Source organism: Eurypyga helias, unplaced genomic scaffold (assembly GCF_000690775.1).
Source record: "Eurypyga helias isolate BGI_N326 unplaced genomic scaffold, ASM69077v1 scaffold3211, whole genome shotgun sequence".
NCBI lineage: Eukaryota > Metazoa > Chordata > Aves > Eurypygiformes > Eurypygidae > Eurypyga > Eurypyga helias.
The window spans coordinates 179647-196771 of NW_010230015.1; the positions used below are offsets into that span (position 1 = coordinate 179647).

At 35.3% G+C, this 17125-nt stretch overlaps 1 protein-coding gene across 1 annotated transcript in view; it reads right to left on the reverse strand.

Annotated features, from left to right (window-relative positions):
- Positions 1-16359, reverse strand: part of PPFIA2 (protein tyrosine phosphatase, receptor type, f polypeptide (PTPRF), interacting protein (liprin), alpha 2) — a 112834-nt gene extending 96475 nt beyond the window's left edge. Inside the window, exons 1-2 of the mRNA XM_010160584.1 lie at positions 16201-16359; positions 5539-5613 (exon numbers count right to left, since the gene is read on the reverse strand). Coding sequence (XP_010158886.1) covers positions 5539-5613; positions 16201-16311 — 186 coding nt within the window. The 5' untranslated portion in view covers positions 16312-16359. The remainder of the gene's footprint in view (positions 1-5538; positions 5614-16200) is intronic.
- Positions 16360-17125: the final 766 nt, after the last annotated feature.

A 17125-nucleotide genomic window follows, 5' to 3' on the forward strand; every position in this document is an offset into this window, starting at 1 on the left:
GTGCAAGTAGAATAGTGATGTCAATCTCAAATGTATCAATAAAAAATAGTGTTCTTAAATGACTATCTGAAGAACTCATTGAATTTTAGACCTATTCTGCCCTGAATTTAGTGAAAAATGCTTTTGATGGCAATGCAAAGATCAGCCCTGCTGCTCTCAATAACCACCAAAAATTTTAATGTTTTTTTTTCCTCCTGAGAACTTACAATTAGTTGAGAACATAAAATGAAACAGCTACAGCAACTTGATTATTTCTTGTCCTTATTTCTTTCTGACTTTGTAAAAAAAATAAGGCAATGAAGGATGTAGCACTGCTGTAGAAATTTTCAACCTCTTCAGCTGTCATGCCACATATCATAATTCTAATGTGAGACAAATTAATGTTGTGGAACATGGAGTATAGGAAACATCCACAAAAGAAAAAAGATGTTTCACTGCATTGCAGCATTTAAAACTTAGAGCCAACTATAACTTTCAGCATAGTTAACATTTAACTGGATAGCTAACGTTAAAGGTAGAATGAAAAGCAATTACCTATACCACAAAGATTACATTTCAAAGCAAGATATTTTTCATTATCTTTAATTATGTACAGTTTTGCAGAAAAGTTATAATTTGGCATAATTACACAGACATTTAAAATTAAAGTTCAGACCACAAACAAGGCATCTCCAGAGTTTGATCTGTGTAAAGTTATGGCTTAAAAAAAAATCATTATGTTCTGATGTTTCTGGTATGGAATATAAAGAATCAAGTTGCAAATCATCCCTTCACTGTAGTGATGTAAATAATTTAGAAATGCTTTCATGGATACTATAAAAAGTATCATTGGGGCACCCTAATGGATAAACTAACTGTCAGGAGGAAAACCACTGCCCAAATAAGAGAATGCATGCAGTTTTACGAAGGAGAGATCTATGGTCCAAGTATCCTGCAATCTGATAGCCCCAGGAGGTAAATTTATCCTCAAAGATTGAGTAAAAATCTGTAGAAGCAAGTGGAAACTGTTTTAAAGGGAAGCCTGAGTGTTTTAAATAAAATCTATGTCTTAATTGACATAAGTAATATGTTTGGCATTTGCAAACACCATTGGCATTTTAAACAAATGCTGAAGAAAAGCATATGGTAGCACAATGATATATACACTCAAACCAGTAATTTCTCTAATTTCATATTCTAAACAGTCCCAGTGTTTTCTGGGTTCCTAAAGTATACCTCTGAGATAATAAAATGTAATTAAAGCTGTATTTTCCATGCCACATTTTTCATGAGGAAAGGTGGAAAAGCTAGCATATTCACCAGAAAAAAAGAAAAAGGTTTTGGATGCCACACATTATACAATTCTTACTAACAGAGAAAGATTTTACAATGGCTGGATAAATGTTTAAGAAGGGAAGGATAAAATTAGTGTGCAAGTTAAGCACAGCCATTGAAAAAATTACTTTTTCCCAGTATAGTATTAACTATGTATAAAGCTTAATTTTACATACAAACCTTGGGGAAAAAAGCTCTGAAGATCATTTTTTGGGAAACTATTTGTTGAGTGTTCTGGGAAACAGTGAAATCTGTTCATGGAAATCACAACTGATGTCATGTGACACTGCACACTGCAGCAGAAATTATTTAAAAGCATCACTATGGGCCATGGTACCACTTGCCTATAGTTTACATAACCCTGCCTTGTGGAAGCAGCTAGAGTTTGAGTTCCTGTTGATATATGGTGCTAGTGAAATATCTTAGTGTGTTGTTGGCACATGCTGTAGTTTAGCACACTTCTAAAAAAGACTCACACTCAGAACACTAACAAGAGGATCTCAAAAGCTGTGGAACAAAAAAGGTTATCTTCTCAGTAATTTTAATATTAAAGTTAATTTCCATGAAGATCATAAATGACAAAACCAGGAAAGAAAATTTGCATCCCACTTCCCTTGCAAATGAGCCTCATTCTTCTCAAATCAGTGTGTAAAAAGAAAGCTGGTTAGCAGAACCTTGTCGGAATTTGAAAATGTTCATATACTCAGTGTAAAGCATCACATTTGCCTTCAAAATGTTCAGACAGACACTATTGTACCACTGAGCTTTCACACAGGATGTACCACTTGCAGCTTGTCTAATTGCTACCTGCAAATTATAACCTTTAGCAACAAAACTATTTGGAGAGACCATAGGTTGTGTGGAAACAGATGAAAAACAACATCATTTTAAAAGCACCTGAGGGGTAAGCAAATGTAGCTGTGTTTTGCAGTAATTTTAACTGAAAACAAGAGGTAATTTTTTTCAGAAAATTGTTAACAGTATCTACTATTCATGTTAGCTACAACAGACACAATGAATAGGACAACACTGACCAGGTGTGAACAAAAAAGGCTTCCAGTTTAAGCATTAAAGAAAAAAAAGTAATTATTTTGGGTGGATTGTGTGATAACTGCTGATAAAAAGCAAATATCCTAAGGATGACTACAGAATTTAATTACTGTATTCAGTTGAATTGCCCCAGTCTTCATGAAATCTCTCTAACTGCAATCCAGATTGCTGCTATGTTTAAAGGTCCATTCTACGGCCACTAATCAGCTGAAGCAAAAAAATGTATAGTCAAATAGCTTTTTACCCAATTTACCTATTTTGTATATTCCCCATACCTAGAAGCCCACTGCCTGATTAGAGAGCTTCTGCTGTTTGTACTGAGTAAGACATGTAAATTTAGCTGTCTATGCATTAGGTGTCTCACATATGTGCTTGTTGTGCATCAGTTGCCTAACACAGGCATTTGGTGTCACCACAGTGCCAAGGGGTATTCCTTCCCCATTGCTAGCTCCAGACAGATACAGCACTCCTGTTGGATCTGGCAGCCCTGGCAGATTAACCACCAGGTTAGCTGCCAGACTGGATTTACTGGAGCTCCACAGACGACAGGTGAATTTTAAATACTGGCCTCACATGTAGACAGCCAAATTCAAGAATCCTAAATCTGATCCTATTGCCTTCACAGAATCAAACCAGAAACGAACATTTGGCAGACATTCTGGTTTCTGAAAAGTCTGACTGCACCAGAGACAGTGACATGGCAGACCAATACTTGCTACTGGGACTGCAAAGCAAAGCCCCTCTCTTACCCTTGTGCGATCACATGCAAGAATTAGCTACACAAGCTGAGTTCCCCCAACGGGTCCAGCTGCCCATCTCAATTGCCCCTCCAGTTTAAAGGCAATGTGTGTTACTGTTCCCTATCAAATAGGCAGTGCTTTGTAAGACTGTTGGCAACTAGGGCCAAATTCAGCTTTGCCAGAGTTACAGATGTTTTCATTCCCTTTGGTATGTATGTAATATGCTACGAAGACTGTTAAATGAGAGTTTATTTACCATCTAATGATGGAAAGCTACAGTCTCCCAGCTGTCCTCTTCCACATAGAGATATTTCCAATAAATACTCATAATTCTCTGCAGTTTCTCACTGTTGCTCTGTGTCAGAGCCACAGCCATAAGCTTTCTGAGAAAGGTGTTAACTTACATATTTCTACTATTTTGTATTTGTGAATCTGATACATATTATATACCTAGTCATATACTTGTTTAGTCAGGGGACCAATTTACTATCATCATTTAAAGTTTAGATATAGTCCTGAAGATGTAGTACACTCTTACAATCAGTAAGAGAAAATGGTTATGAAAGAAAATATGCATTCTCTTGGGAGAACAGACACTGAGTGACAGGAATACAGAAATTACTGAAAAACATCTATTCAATTCCCTTGGAAACGTGGCCCATTTATTTTCATATATAGTACAATATATTTTTAAAGCCCTCCATTGCCTGTGTATTTACTGTGGAATCTAGTATAAAACCAGGCTTAAATATAGCAGATCTCTAATTAATTTTGTCTATTTTAAATAACTAATTGTGTGAACATTATCTGAACTCTTGTTCAAATGCATTATCTGTTTGAAAATAATCCACTCATTCTCTTCTACATTTCTTCCCATATATCTCTTTTCATTATTTTTTAATTGAATTTCCATTTTTCAGCTTTAACAGTTCCTCACAGGAAACGGGAATAGCAGTATTCAGACTGTGTTAATGGTCATGTTATTCTTGGTTGAATAAATGTCCTTTTAAATGTTTTTGCTATCATGTAGATAAAAGTCAACATTTCTAAGGATTTGGGTCAAGAAAGACTATGAAGCCCTATTTCTATTCAATTTCATTGTGTATGTTTCCACTTATTGTGAATACAAGTTCCACTAATTTTAAAACTCCAGATAACAAGGCAATGCTCTCCAGTCCTGGTCCCATGCACAATGAAGTGAATTTGGATTGAATTGGATTAAGAACGAGCGCATGTCAGTTTGCTTGACTGACCAAAAGGATTGTTTCCTTCTTAACAAACACTAGTGCAAATAACAGATTACACAACATAGTGTAATTTAAACCCAAGTATTCTGGACATTATTAAATAGAAGAAAAGAGGGATTTTACTTATGTACAGATAAAGTCCAGTTACTTCAGAGAAGAAACTGATGATTCAAAATATCTAGTTCATAGTTTATAAAAAGGAAATGCTAATATCTTAATTGCAGAACCAATTTTTAAGAATTTAAGTAACTTTTTTAGCTTAATATTGGTAAAAAGTTACTTGAGGATTCTCTGTTTTACATTATCACACATTATTCTGAATTACAGGTGTTCTGTTTTTCCAGAATTATTTGGTAGCACTCTAAGGTTGTCTTTGGCTGTTTTCACTTTCTGTCTCAAGCCTGAGTAAAATGACACCAGAAAATGGACATAACCCAAAATAACTTAATCCAACTCTATTACTTGTCTGACTTATTTTTAACAGTATGAGAAGCACTCATCAGGTGGAGATTCAGAACATGATGGGAATGGTAAAGTAACCAGTATTTCTGTTTTCTGGCCTCAGAATTGTGTCTCTGGGGTGCAAAATTCCTTTCTATACATGTGTACAGTTGTGTGCACAATAGAGTTTTGTGGTGCTGTTCCCCCTTTCAAACAAAAGGGAACAGTCTTCAAACTAACATACGCAAAAAAAATCTCTTGTCCAAGTTCACAATAGTTATATGGCACCACAGTTCACCCTGATACACTGTAATTAAAAGTGAAGAGAAAAACTTAAGTTTCAAGGTCATCCATAATCCATCCATGTTAACATTTACATGATGTGTATATATGTGTGTTTTACTTAATTTTACAGTAAAATCAAAAGTCAGGTTATGAAATTGTTAATAGTATCTGACGTATTCATTGGGTCATTTCTTTTTCATGTACAATAAGTAATCTGGGAATCTGTCACTAGCTCTTGGATGCTGGCTTGCTCACAAGGGAACAGAAGAAGGGAATAAATCAGTAAACAGAAGGTTGTATTAATCTTACAACCACCTTAAACAAGGCTCACTGAGCAGCTTACTCAATGTAATTTATCTTTTCTTTTTTTCCTGACAGCTTTAAGAAATGTGACAGGGAACACATGGGACAGAGTGTTAAAGAAATTGAACCTCAAAAGGGGAGAAAGTGTTTTATGTTACCTCCTGGTTAGCAGCAGCTAGTTCTTCTTCCAGTGCAGAGACTCTTTCTAAAGAAACCCTCAGTCGTTCCCTTACCTAGAAGAAAAATCAAAATATGTGCAGTAACATAATTTCTATCAATCTTTAAAGATTATATAATCTGCCATATGCACTATTGTATGTCCTGCCAGTCCAGGTGCAGGCATGTGTGTTGCATCCTTTCATGAGACATACTGTGAAGTAAACATTTAAACCTAACTATAGGCAGACTTAACCCATGAAAATAGGTGTCAAACTTTAAATGCGATAGTGCTGTTCCACAGTTTGCCTGTAATTTTATGGAATACACACAAACTAGTCTGAAGACCACATTAGGCATAAAACCAAGATGTTTTTCACAAGCATCTATTACAAATAAGGAAAAACACATTTGCAGGCATTTTTATTCCACTCCATAGAAGATAACTAATTTGTTCATACTAATTGAATGCAACAAATTCATTGAAAAAATAGCTTGCAGCATTGCCTTCAGGCACACATACTTAAGATTTTTTTATATCATGCAGTTTGAGCTTTACAAAAAGTCATAAACAAGATACACTCTCATAAGCAGAAAAGACTGCTGTGTTTGTACCCGTTTCATAGATGACCTATTCTGTTCCAAGTATGTCTATGATCTAATCAATTATTATATGGTAATTACTAAATATATATTATCATTAATTAACAGTCATTTAATACCTCTGAAGACATATTTACTGTTTGAATGCTCTGACTCAGTGTAGCTATAGACAACCTAAGCTGGCAATGTAGTTGCCAGTCTCCTGATGGTTAAAGGCAAATGAGACATAAGGCGATCTTCAGTGCTGTGTCTAGGCGACTCTCCCTCTTCTGACTAGGAAGGGAGCCCATGCCAACTCCTCTCCTAACCTACACAACTTCACTGGGCACCTCGCATTAGATGACTTCACAACCCGGCTAATCAGTCAACACTCAGAATATGTTTCTACCCTTGTTCCAGCTACAACGCAGTAATGCTGTTCCAGCTGGTGATCCAAGGATGTTTAAGATTATCGGCAATGTTTGTAGGCAAAATCAGGACATTCTATTAGACCAACAGGTGTAGCTGGAAAAGAAAGGAAACCAAAAATCAACCTTTCACATATGTATAAGTGTTTTCACACCCTTGACAAATACAGGAGATCCCTGACAAGGTTGTGTATGTCCTATGCTTTCATACCTTTTCCAGTGATACCTTAGTCTAATAAATATTACTCTTCCTTACCTACTTCATTTCCCATTGCTTCTGATGGAAGTGAAATTCTGCAAATAGACTCACTACATACCAAGAACGGCTTAGACTTTACTAAATGAAAATTACTTAGCAAAACTATAATATAGCATCTTCACTAAACTTCAAAGCTAACAAAACCTAAAGATCAAATACATATTTAGGAAATGAACAGTAAAAAGACAACTATTCAGCCTAACAAATGAAAATATAGTTGCTTAAGTAGTAGTTTGAGATTTTTGGTCCTCTTCACATACTCCAGCTTTATTAAAAGAAACAAAAATTGAAAATGTATTTTACATATTCATATGAATTATTTGAAAGTTCTTGGGTGACTATAGTTTTACGGTACATAAAACATTGCTAGCCTTAACAGAACAGAAAAGACAAGTGGGAAGTGCTCAAAGGAGCAAAAGAAAAGTGAGTTGAAGAGTGTTAAAAATATAAGAAATATTCAAATGTTCAAGATTAGAAAGAATCCTCAATTATTTAGACAAATTTCTGATTTCTTAATTTCCCTCTAGTCCTTCAGCACTATAAGAGTGAAAAAAAATCAACAGTTTCTGTTCCCAAAGATGAATGTTACAGCTTAAATGGACATTTCCAATAGGGTGTGACTATGTAATCAATAGCTGAGCTGCAGTAACTGACTGTGCCTGTTCCTCACCTGATGCAAAATGAAGTTTAAACCATCTCAGTGGCAGTGATAAAAGTGAAAATTACTACAAATTTTCATGACTGTTTCAGCTATTTTCATACACCAGAATGACAGAATGCAGTGAAAACATACAGTGGAATCCAAAATCCTTTTGCTACTCATTAAATGTTGGTACTATTTTTCAATGATGTACATAAAATCTTTAATCATAAAGCTTGCTTTCCAAAATGAGCTACATAATTCCTGGAAAACATCCTCATAAAGCTTCAGATTCATGGCAGTACATAAGTTATCATCATATTTTATATTATTTTTTTAGTATTCAACTAATACAATTGGAATATGTAAAATTAACTTGAAATATTATATTTACTAATTATAATTTATTAGTTGTGTCTATCTAATGCTATTTTTCATAAACATTTCATACCAAATATATAATTCATCAATTATTCTGTCTGTAGTTGAAAAACTAGTTGTTTAAATAGCTGAAAAAATATTTCTTACTTCATTTGCCTTTTCTTTTTTCCTATTTTTTAATTCATATTCTGCTTGAAACACAGTAATATTTCTCTAGTTCTTCTACCAGGTTCCAAGGGCTGCTCAATGACCCGTTTCCCTATCCAGATGGACGAAAAGCCCAAGGCAGAAAGAGCCTACTACCTGGTACTCACATCTCTCTTCTCCTGCCATATTCTCTGCCTTACCAGAGGTTCCCCCAACTTTTCTGTGGATCCCAAAACTCTTTCTGTATCCTGCTTCTCTTCCCACCACCACTTCTTCTGCTAGTTTCCACTGTCGAAGTCCACATCCTACCAGTGAGGGGTGCAGTCCTGCCTTCAAGAGGTCTGATTTCAATCTCTCTAAAGCTGGAAGACAGTTTCCTAATGGAAATCTCAAGCTAGATGTAAAAAATACATGGGATGATAGTAATCTTTCTGGCTTCAGAGTTGGTAACTTTAAATTTTCATAAGTTCCCTGAAACCTCCATGTATTCATGACTGTGAATACAAAAATTCATGTTTTATAAATGAGAATGCATTTTTAAAAAAGGTGTTATAAAGTGTCTAACACTGGTATTCACTTTGAGTTGTGTTAGAATTTGAAAAACAACAAGGCCACATTACTGAGGATATTACAGTTCCACAAGGAGCTGGAATCAGAAAAAAGTTACCCTTAACCTGTGGCACTGTAGAACTGAATCCTAGTGGGTATTATATGGACATTTCAAAGCCTGAAAGTAACACTCCCTGGAATTAAGAGACATTTGTTTTGAAGAAAATTTAGGAGATATATTTTTACATGGCACTTAAAAAATAGGCAGAGAATGAATGTCTTTGCTCTGCATATCAAGCTATGACATTAAAATCAATTTTTTTATCATTCTTGCCCTACTGACAGTAACAACATGGAGCAGCAACAGTGTGACACGGAGTGAAAGGTGGAAATTGATTCCTTTTCCTTGCCTTGCCTTCTCCCCATTGTACGTACACAGGTAACACCCTATCTCTTTTATAATGACCTAACCAAAATTGTGGTCTGATAGCACTTATTTGTTTTCTGAATAGAAGAGTTGCTAAAGGAATGAAAGCAACTCTGTCTTGGCAGAGATTTCTTTTTTCCTTTCATCTGACCAGTGAACAACTAATTCAGATTCACATTTGCCATGGTGACATTGGAAACGTTGCAACTAATTCTTCATGTTCAACCACATATATAGCATGTTAAAGCCGAGCGAAATCTTTTAGTCTATCAGTGCAAGAGGAAAAAGTGCTACATCAGCGCTCTGACTTGAAAGAGAAATCTGCTCTGGTTTACAGTCCAGAAACTGTGGTTTTATTTCTTAAATTTCTTTCTCAGTCTTCAAGCGATTTCAAAACAAACTTAAACACAAACGCTGAATTTCAGGTTTGGTCATTTGCACTCCAGAGAAGAATACAGGCTGCAAATGCTATACTAATGTATGTGGTATACATACATTTTTAAAAAGACTTTACTCTGAGCAATATTTACTAGGTAGCAATTGCATTAATGTTTTCCTGAACTATGTAAGTTCATATTGAATAACCTTTGAATCTAAATATGGAACAGTCAAAGCATCTCATAAGACATATACAAATGTATTGCAAAGAGTTTGTATTTCTATTTCCCTCTTCAAATTTATGTTACAGCAAGCAAACCAGACAGAACAATCCTAATTTCTGAGATGTGCAGAAAAACTTGTTGTCCCTGGTCACTACCTCGTTAGAGAAAAAGGAGCAGGAACAAATGCAAAGTATTTTTATCTGATTTTTTTTTTTCCTATGATGAATGCAGATTAATGATTAGAATATTACTTTTGCCTCCTTTCTGGAAAAAAAAGTACAAAGACAGTAAGTGAGTAAATATAATTAACAGAAGTAAGCATTATCTTTGTGAGACTGTTCTATCACTTCAGAAATAACTTACTCCTTAAATTTCATATGATACTTCATTGTATTTCTATTTTCCTGGGCATTAGAAAAAGCTTTACTAAATAAGGCTTCGCAAAGTAAGACTACACAGATGTTACCTGATCTATCAGAACATGCCATACTATGCATTTCTAAAGGACATATTCCCATTGCATGGCCACAGACAGCAGAAAAAGGTTTCTCTCTCCATGTTAGAGGCTGTATACAACACGTGCCCAGATGACTGGGTATTCCTCTGGCTTTTAAATGCAACCCCATTATCTTGAAATGTAACATAGTCAATGTCATGTTAGCACTGCTGTCAGTGCAAAATATCTCCGTTACCTAGCAACTGCTTCCCACTTTTTTCCTTGCTGTCAAATTCTTTCTTCTTTCTCTCCAGATCTGCAGCCCACAAAGAGCTTTTAAAACACACTTGCACAGGCTAGAATTGAATCACTTTTTTTTCATGAACTGTCTATTGAATAAAACTCTCCTAGCTACCCGCTAATGAACAAAAAGCTAGTGATAATATTGACACGAATAGGTTGGGTTTATTTGCCAGAATCTTAGGTATACTTTTCTGCTGTGAATTAATCTTAAGAGAACCAGTGGTTTTTGAATCTCAGCTAGGACAATAGCACCTGGTTAATAACACAGCTTTCTACTGTGAAGATCAACTGGACATCTGTCTTTAAAAACTGACAAAACAAAAAATGGAGAAGTTGCTTCAAGCAGTTTCTTCTTTCAAAATGAAGATTTTAAATGTTGAACCCAAAGTTTATGCAAACTAGGTAAAATGTCTGCAGGAAAATAAACATGTTCAGACAGATGTTAGAAGATTGTAGATATAGAATGGTAAAGTAAAATAACAATTTTTCTAGTTTTTTTCTTCCTGAATTGCATATAAGGAATACGTGCTTCCTGACCTACTTTATTCTCAATGTCTATTCTAAACATGAATTTAATCTAAACTTCTCTTTTCTATTTTTTATTCAACTCTAATGATGTTTAATAAACCTTGTCTAAATTTGAGGTGTTATAAATTATTCCATGTATATTCATATATAATATTGCCAAATATCTCAGTGCTGTCTTACATTATTAGTTCTACAACTTTTCATTTTATGAAATAAAACAGAGATATTGGCGACTTAGCAGCAGTAAGAGAAGTCTTTGAGACCTGAAGTATGAAGAAGGTCCAGGGTGATTAACTGAAGAGACTGTAAGACTATCTTCCTTATGAATACAGCTGCAAATTTCAAGTGACTTATGCAAATCAAAAATGTTAAGTCAGAATTTCACATCCGTATCAGCCATAATCAGTCCTAAGCTCTAGTCTTTAAAACCTTTCATTTTTTAAACAATGCTTATTGTTTGTGGACATAACCTAATCTTACACTTAGAAAAAACAATCGCTGAATTTAACTTTGAACACAAAGAAAAATCTGGATATGGTAGCATAACCGATACTGCCCTGAGTTTTCAGTTTTCTAAAAATTTTAGAACAGTTATATATGCCAAGATGTTTAAAAATAGGTATAGCTTCCGTCACATTAAATTTGTAAATAATAATAATACAGTTAGTGCAGTATCAATTTCATTTGCTGTGACACAACTCACCCAAGGAGACACAATGAGATTTCTGAGATACACGTAAGATCGCAAATATTTACAAGTGAACTCTTTCATTACCTCCATGTGCTAAAGTAAAAATTCTCACAAAACACAACTATACAAGAACAGACTATGAAGACCGTTGTTTGGCACTGCTAGGATGTCATATAGGTAATGGGGTAAAAATAACAGCATTCTTTTACTACCACCTTCTCAGCAGGATGTACCTGTTGGGTTCAGCAAAACAGGACAGGCTTGCTAGCACAGGAAGCTCATGCCAAGCTTTCATTCTACAGGGAGTGAAGGGATGATGTCAGACACTGAAATAACTGTCAGTAACAGCCATACTTTCTCCGAATGATGCAATCATGGCCATGAACTCTCCATGGTGGTCTATCTTTTGGATAAAAGGTAAAGTCAAAGCCCAGATTTCATGTAATATATAGAGAGGTAATAGGCTTTTTGAAATAAATTAAGGTAACATTCCTAGTTCTCCTCATACTTAAGCAGGCCTCCCTGGAAATACAAAGCCTGAATTGATATGTTTTATTTTCCATCTTCCAGTCTGTTTCATATTTTTCATTGTATTTTGTTATAGTAATGAGGACTTCTTTTAGTTCTTATATTGTGTACATAGCAAGGCTTGCATGACCAGCCAAGTTCTGTGTCAGAACTTGTTACAACACCTCGAGATGTTTTAGTGTAGGAAGTGAAAATATGAAAGGAAATTTGCATTTAGGTAGAATGTACAGATTTTCTTAGGATTTTTATGAGTTTAAAATGAAAACATTTTTATTAAAATATCTTATTATGCTTTTTCAAGGATGTAACGGAAAAATTAATGATTTCAATGTCAACAATTTTTGTGAAGTGTTAAAGAAAAGGAAAGAAGTTTCCATTATTCATTTGCAAAGGGTCATGATACATTTTCAATGCACTTTTGGCAGTTTTCAGTACTCTTTATCCATTAACCTACTTTGGTTATGTGTACATCCTCTGGCGGGGCAGTGTTTATTTCAAGTGACATCATCATATCATATCAGGTTTTTTTTCCTCAGTATTTACTGCAATGTTCTGGCCTCAAGTCTCCCTAAGCATAGCAGCAGATTCAGTGGGAAAGAATAACCCACAATACAGGAGGACAAGACATACATAAGCCAAAGGGAATAGATTGGCAGCAATCAAGGGTGCTGAGAAACATGGTTAACTCACAGTGAGGCCTTTTTCACCTTTAAAAGGTAATGGCAGTCAGGGGAGACTCCTGATGAGTGGAAAAGCCACAAATGCGTTCACCATCATGAAAGGCAGGAATTATCCTGGGCAGATCCAGGGAAGTACAAGCTGGCCAGTGATGGGAAGGTTATGGAGAAAATCTTCCTGGAAGCCATTTCCAGGCACAGAAAGGACAAGATAGCAATTGGGAAGAGCCAGTATGACTCGGTCAAGGGTAAATGAAATCTGGCTAACCTTATTGCCTTGTCTGCTGAGATGACCGACTCCATGGACAAGGGGAGAGCATTGAATGTTTTTACTTTCTCTTTACCAAGACTTTCTACAAGATCTTCCATTTGCCTCTAGAGAAATGGGTAAGACATGAATTGGATAAGGGGATTACACAGTGCATAGAAAACTGGCTGGACTGCAAGGCTGAGAGGTTTGTGATCAGTGGCACAAAGACCAAGAGGCGTCCCATTACTATGAATGGAATAGCCCCAGGCAACAGGATAGGCTTGGGGAAGAGAAAGCAGTTTTGCAAAAAAGACGTAGGAGTAAATAAGGCCAAACACACAGTTCAGTTAGCAGGTTGAGGGAAGTGTTTACTCCCCTCAACGTTTGAGGCTGCACCTGGTTTTTTTGCTCCCTGGTACAAGAAAGACCCTGATGGACTTCAATGAAGACCCATCAAGCTGGACATGGGCTAGAGCAGATGGCATATAAGAGGCTGAGAGAGCTGGCTCTAGTCAAACTTAAAAGGCAAGCTGCATGGGAGACCTTACTGCTGTCTACAACTAACCAACCAGAAGATGTGGAGGAAACAAAGCCAGTTTCTTCTTGCAGATGCGGAGTGACAGAACAAGAGGGAACAAGTGTAAGGCTCAACAACTGAAACTTCAGCTAGGTATTACGGAAAAGAAATTACAACAAGGTTGCTAAAACAGCAGAATAGGTTTTTACCCTGGAGATATTCAGAAGTTAGACAGTACCCTAAGCAACCTGAAACATCTGGCCCTGCTTTGAGCAGGAAGTTGGGCTAGATGTCCTCTTGGAGGTCCAACCTGTTATTCTACTAATCTCTGAATAACATCAATGAATATCCATAGATGCATTGATACCTTATTGCTGAAGAGTCTGAAACAGATCTAAAATAATTTTTTGGTCAAAATGCAGACTAGATGACTCACAAGCCATAAAGGTTTCTTAGCACATTTGGGTGTATGCAGTCTTTTTACTTCCATTTTTGAATACAAATCCCAAAAATGCTGACAATGTGTGGTATAATGGGATAGCATTACATTAACAGGTATCTGGATGATATATAAAGTGTCTTTGATCCTATCCTTGTAAGAAGAAATACTGTAAGTGTAATTTTACTGAGTACTTGTACCTGAAAATAATGTGTGCTAGATTTATAACAAATTTCAAGGTAATTTACTACACTGTTTCCTTGATTGATTTTAGAATATTTTATAATAAAAATATGATTTATTATATCAAAATAAAAAGGGTTCTACGCATAGATGAATAGCACATAAGGAAAAGTAATTTTGGCCAATCAATTTTAAAACTTGTTCTAGAATGCAACAATTCTCCTGTTAACATGACTGCAGATGGCTGATTTTTCTACACTGATAATTACCATTACTACTGGGACACAGACCCATTATACACATGTGTACTGGTGTCACTCCAAAATTTTTAAAGGAACAGAATACTGACTTTAACTTGTTACATTAAAAAATGTAAAAATATATTTTTCAAGAATATAGGTCAAAATATTATATTTAGCTTCAATCTAATTCTGTACAATAATTTCAAAATGAGATGTGATATAAACTGCATAGCACCTAAACAATAAAACATTCACAAAAGAAAATATAAGAAGTACATAACTGCTAAATAATTAGAATCTGTTTAAACTTTAGTTCTTTTTGTCATATTTATCCAATACAGTGTCAAAAAGTATAAAAGCAGGAGATCTCCTTACTTTCTTTATAGTTTTATCAATGTTTAAAGTGTTAGATAAAAGACCAAAGCTCAGACTACAAACCCTATGAATCCTCAAAAAACATTTTTAATAACAGAATTTTGTAAGTTTTAATGACATCCAAAAGCTTATCACAATTATTGCTTACAGTGGCTAGAAGTCATAAATCCAAACAGTTTATGATTCTATGATTCATCATGTTCCCTTTTCTCCATTTTCTTTAAATATTCTTTCATCATGTGTAACTGAATAGAACATATAACTAACGAGATACACCTAAACGCAAAGTAGGTTATGATTTGGCATAAGTTCCTTAAATTAATTTACATTTGAACCTGATAGTTAACCAAGTATGACTCATAACCCACAGTGTTTTAGACCTTTATTACCAATTGCTGTATAACCACAGCTACCCTTTTCATAAAGCTGTTTCTTTTAATAATAGTGCCTTAAATATAATCGACTTCATGAGTATACTTCAGAATTTAAAAAGTTAAATTTATTACCTTGAGCCCAGTGAATTGGTTCTACACTGTGCAGCTCAACAGTTTCAGGTGCTGTGCTGTCTCCCTTGCTTACCCAGCCATCTCAAACTGAGAAGCAACACAGTGATGAGCCCAAGCAAATCAGCCAAGAGAGACCCCGCAAGGAAATAGGTTCTTTGCTTGGGAGCACTGGTTCTCATGCCCTCCCTGCACATGTTGTTTTCAGGCACTTACTAATTCAGATACATCATCTTCCAAGCATATTGTTTCTAGGCATGAACTGGATTTCTGAATTCATGGAAAGCAATGCTCAAGGTGGTACCTCGATTTCATAGTTTCATTCACACACAAGACTCCAGCACAGGAATCCAGTGGAAAGACCCCTTTAATTGGCATGACTAGATGAAGGTATCATCAGTAGTTTTTATCTTGATTCTGCAAGCCCTTCGTTACCATAGATAATGAAGGATCTATTTCAGTTTACCCTACTTACAGAGGGAACACTGTGCTTACGTAGTAAATGCTAAAAGCATCTGAAACTTAGGAGGCTTTCCTCCTAAAAGTTTTTAAGAGGCAAGTTCCTTTACATAGCTAGAACCATCTCATTCTGCCTTTTTACTGTGGTGTTTTTTGGGGATTTTTTTTTTGGTTAAATTAGAGATACCAACATTCTCTCATCAATAACTTAAAAGCATATCACAAATTCCATAGTGTCATGTTTATTTAGTGTTAAATAGGAGAAGCATGTCTGGCAGGGGTGAGATTTGCTTATTTCAGGAAGACAGTACTGTCATCTACAAAAGACAGCTAAAGTGACTTGAAGTGCATTACAGCTATTGGTCATAAATTCTTATGGATTTCTCTGCAGACATGGAAATGTTGTTAAGTACAGGACATACTGCAAGTAGTAAATAAATGTTTTTGCTCTGCTGCATCATAAGGCACAGTTAAGTGAGTTAAAGAGTATATTTAGTAAGTGTTTTTCCATACTGTACCTTTTCATCCAAAGCCTTGTGATGCTCAAACAGAGATTTCAGAGCTTTGAGGACCTCAACTTCACTGGAAACTCCTGAGGGAGACTGTGCTTGCCGTTTCACCACTGTCATCCTCAGTGACCTTTCGTGTCTTGAGACAAGGCACTCCAAATGCTCCAGCAACAGCTATTGGATTCGACATAAAAGGTTATTAATTTATCTGCCCCTAAATGCCATGGAAATTCTAACTACAAAGTGCATGGTACCAAATGGCAATTTTCTTGGCAACCTCATTCAGGAGACTGCTGGAATTATTGACAATATTTCATGATTCTAAATCAGATGGAGTAAATAGAAAAACAGGAAATCTAGTCATGATTCTACTTAAAATTCTGGTATGAAAATAAGAACAACAAATCACTCAGGCTCACTATTTAACTATATTAAACACATATAAACATATAAGCAATATTCTTTGTATAGTAATTGAAGAGCATTAAGAACTCAACAACAACAAAAGCCAGTCTAAAGCATCACTCAAAACCACTAGATTTTATAATTAATTCACCATAACTGTAATATATTTAATTTATACTGGAAGTTACTTAACAAAATACGTAAAACCAAATGGCTATTTTAGCAAATTTTTAAGACTATTCATTCTGGATTCCACAGATAATGGTGTTTCTCACTAGCATGTGCTATAAAAGGTTTATTGTCTCTCTTGAGTTACAAACTGGATGGAAGATACAAAGGTCTGTAAAGAGAAATTTCAGGCTACTGTAAATATCTGTAAAATAACCCATAAATAACCTTCTAAAAAAATATTTTTCCTTATTCCTCTGACATAAAATGAAAAATTGACATGTTGATATTGTATATAAAATACCCCTTTTTTTTATATTTTCATAGAGCTACCATTGCTGTTCTTACCATCTGAACATAA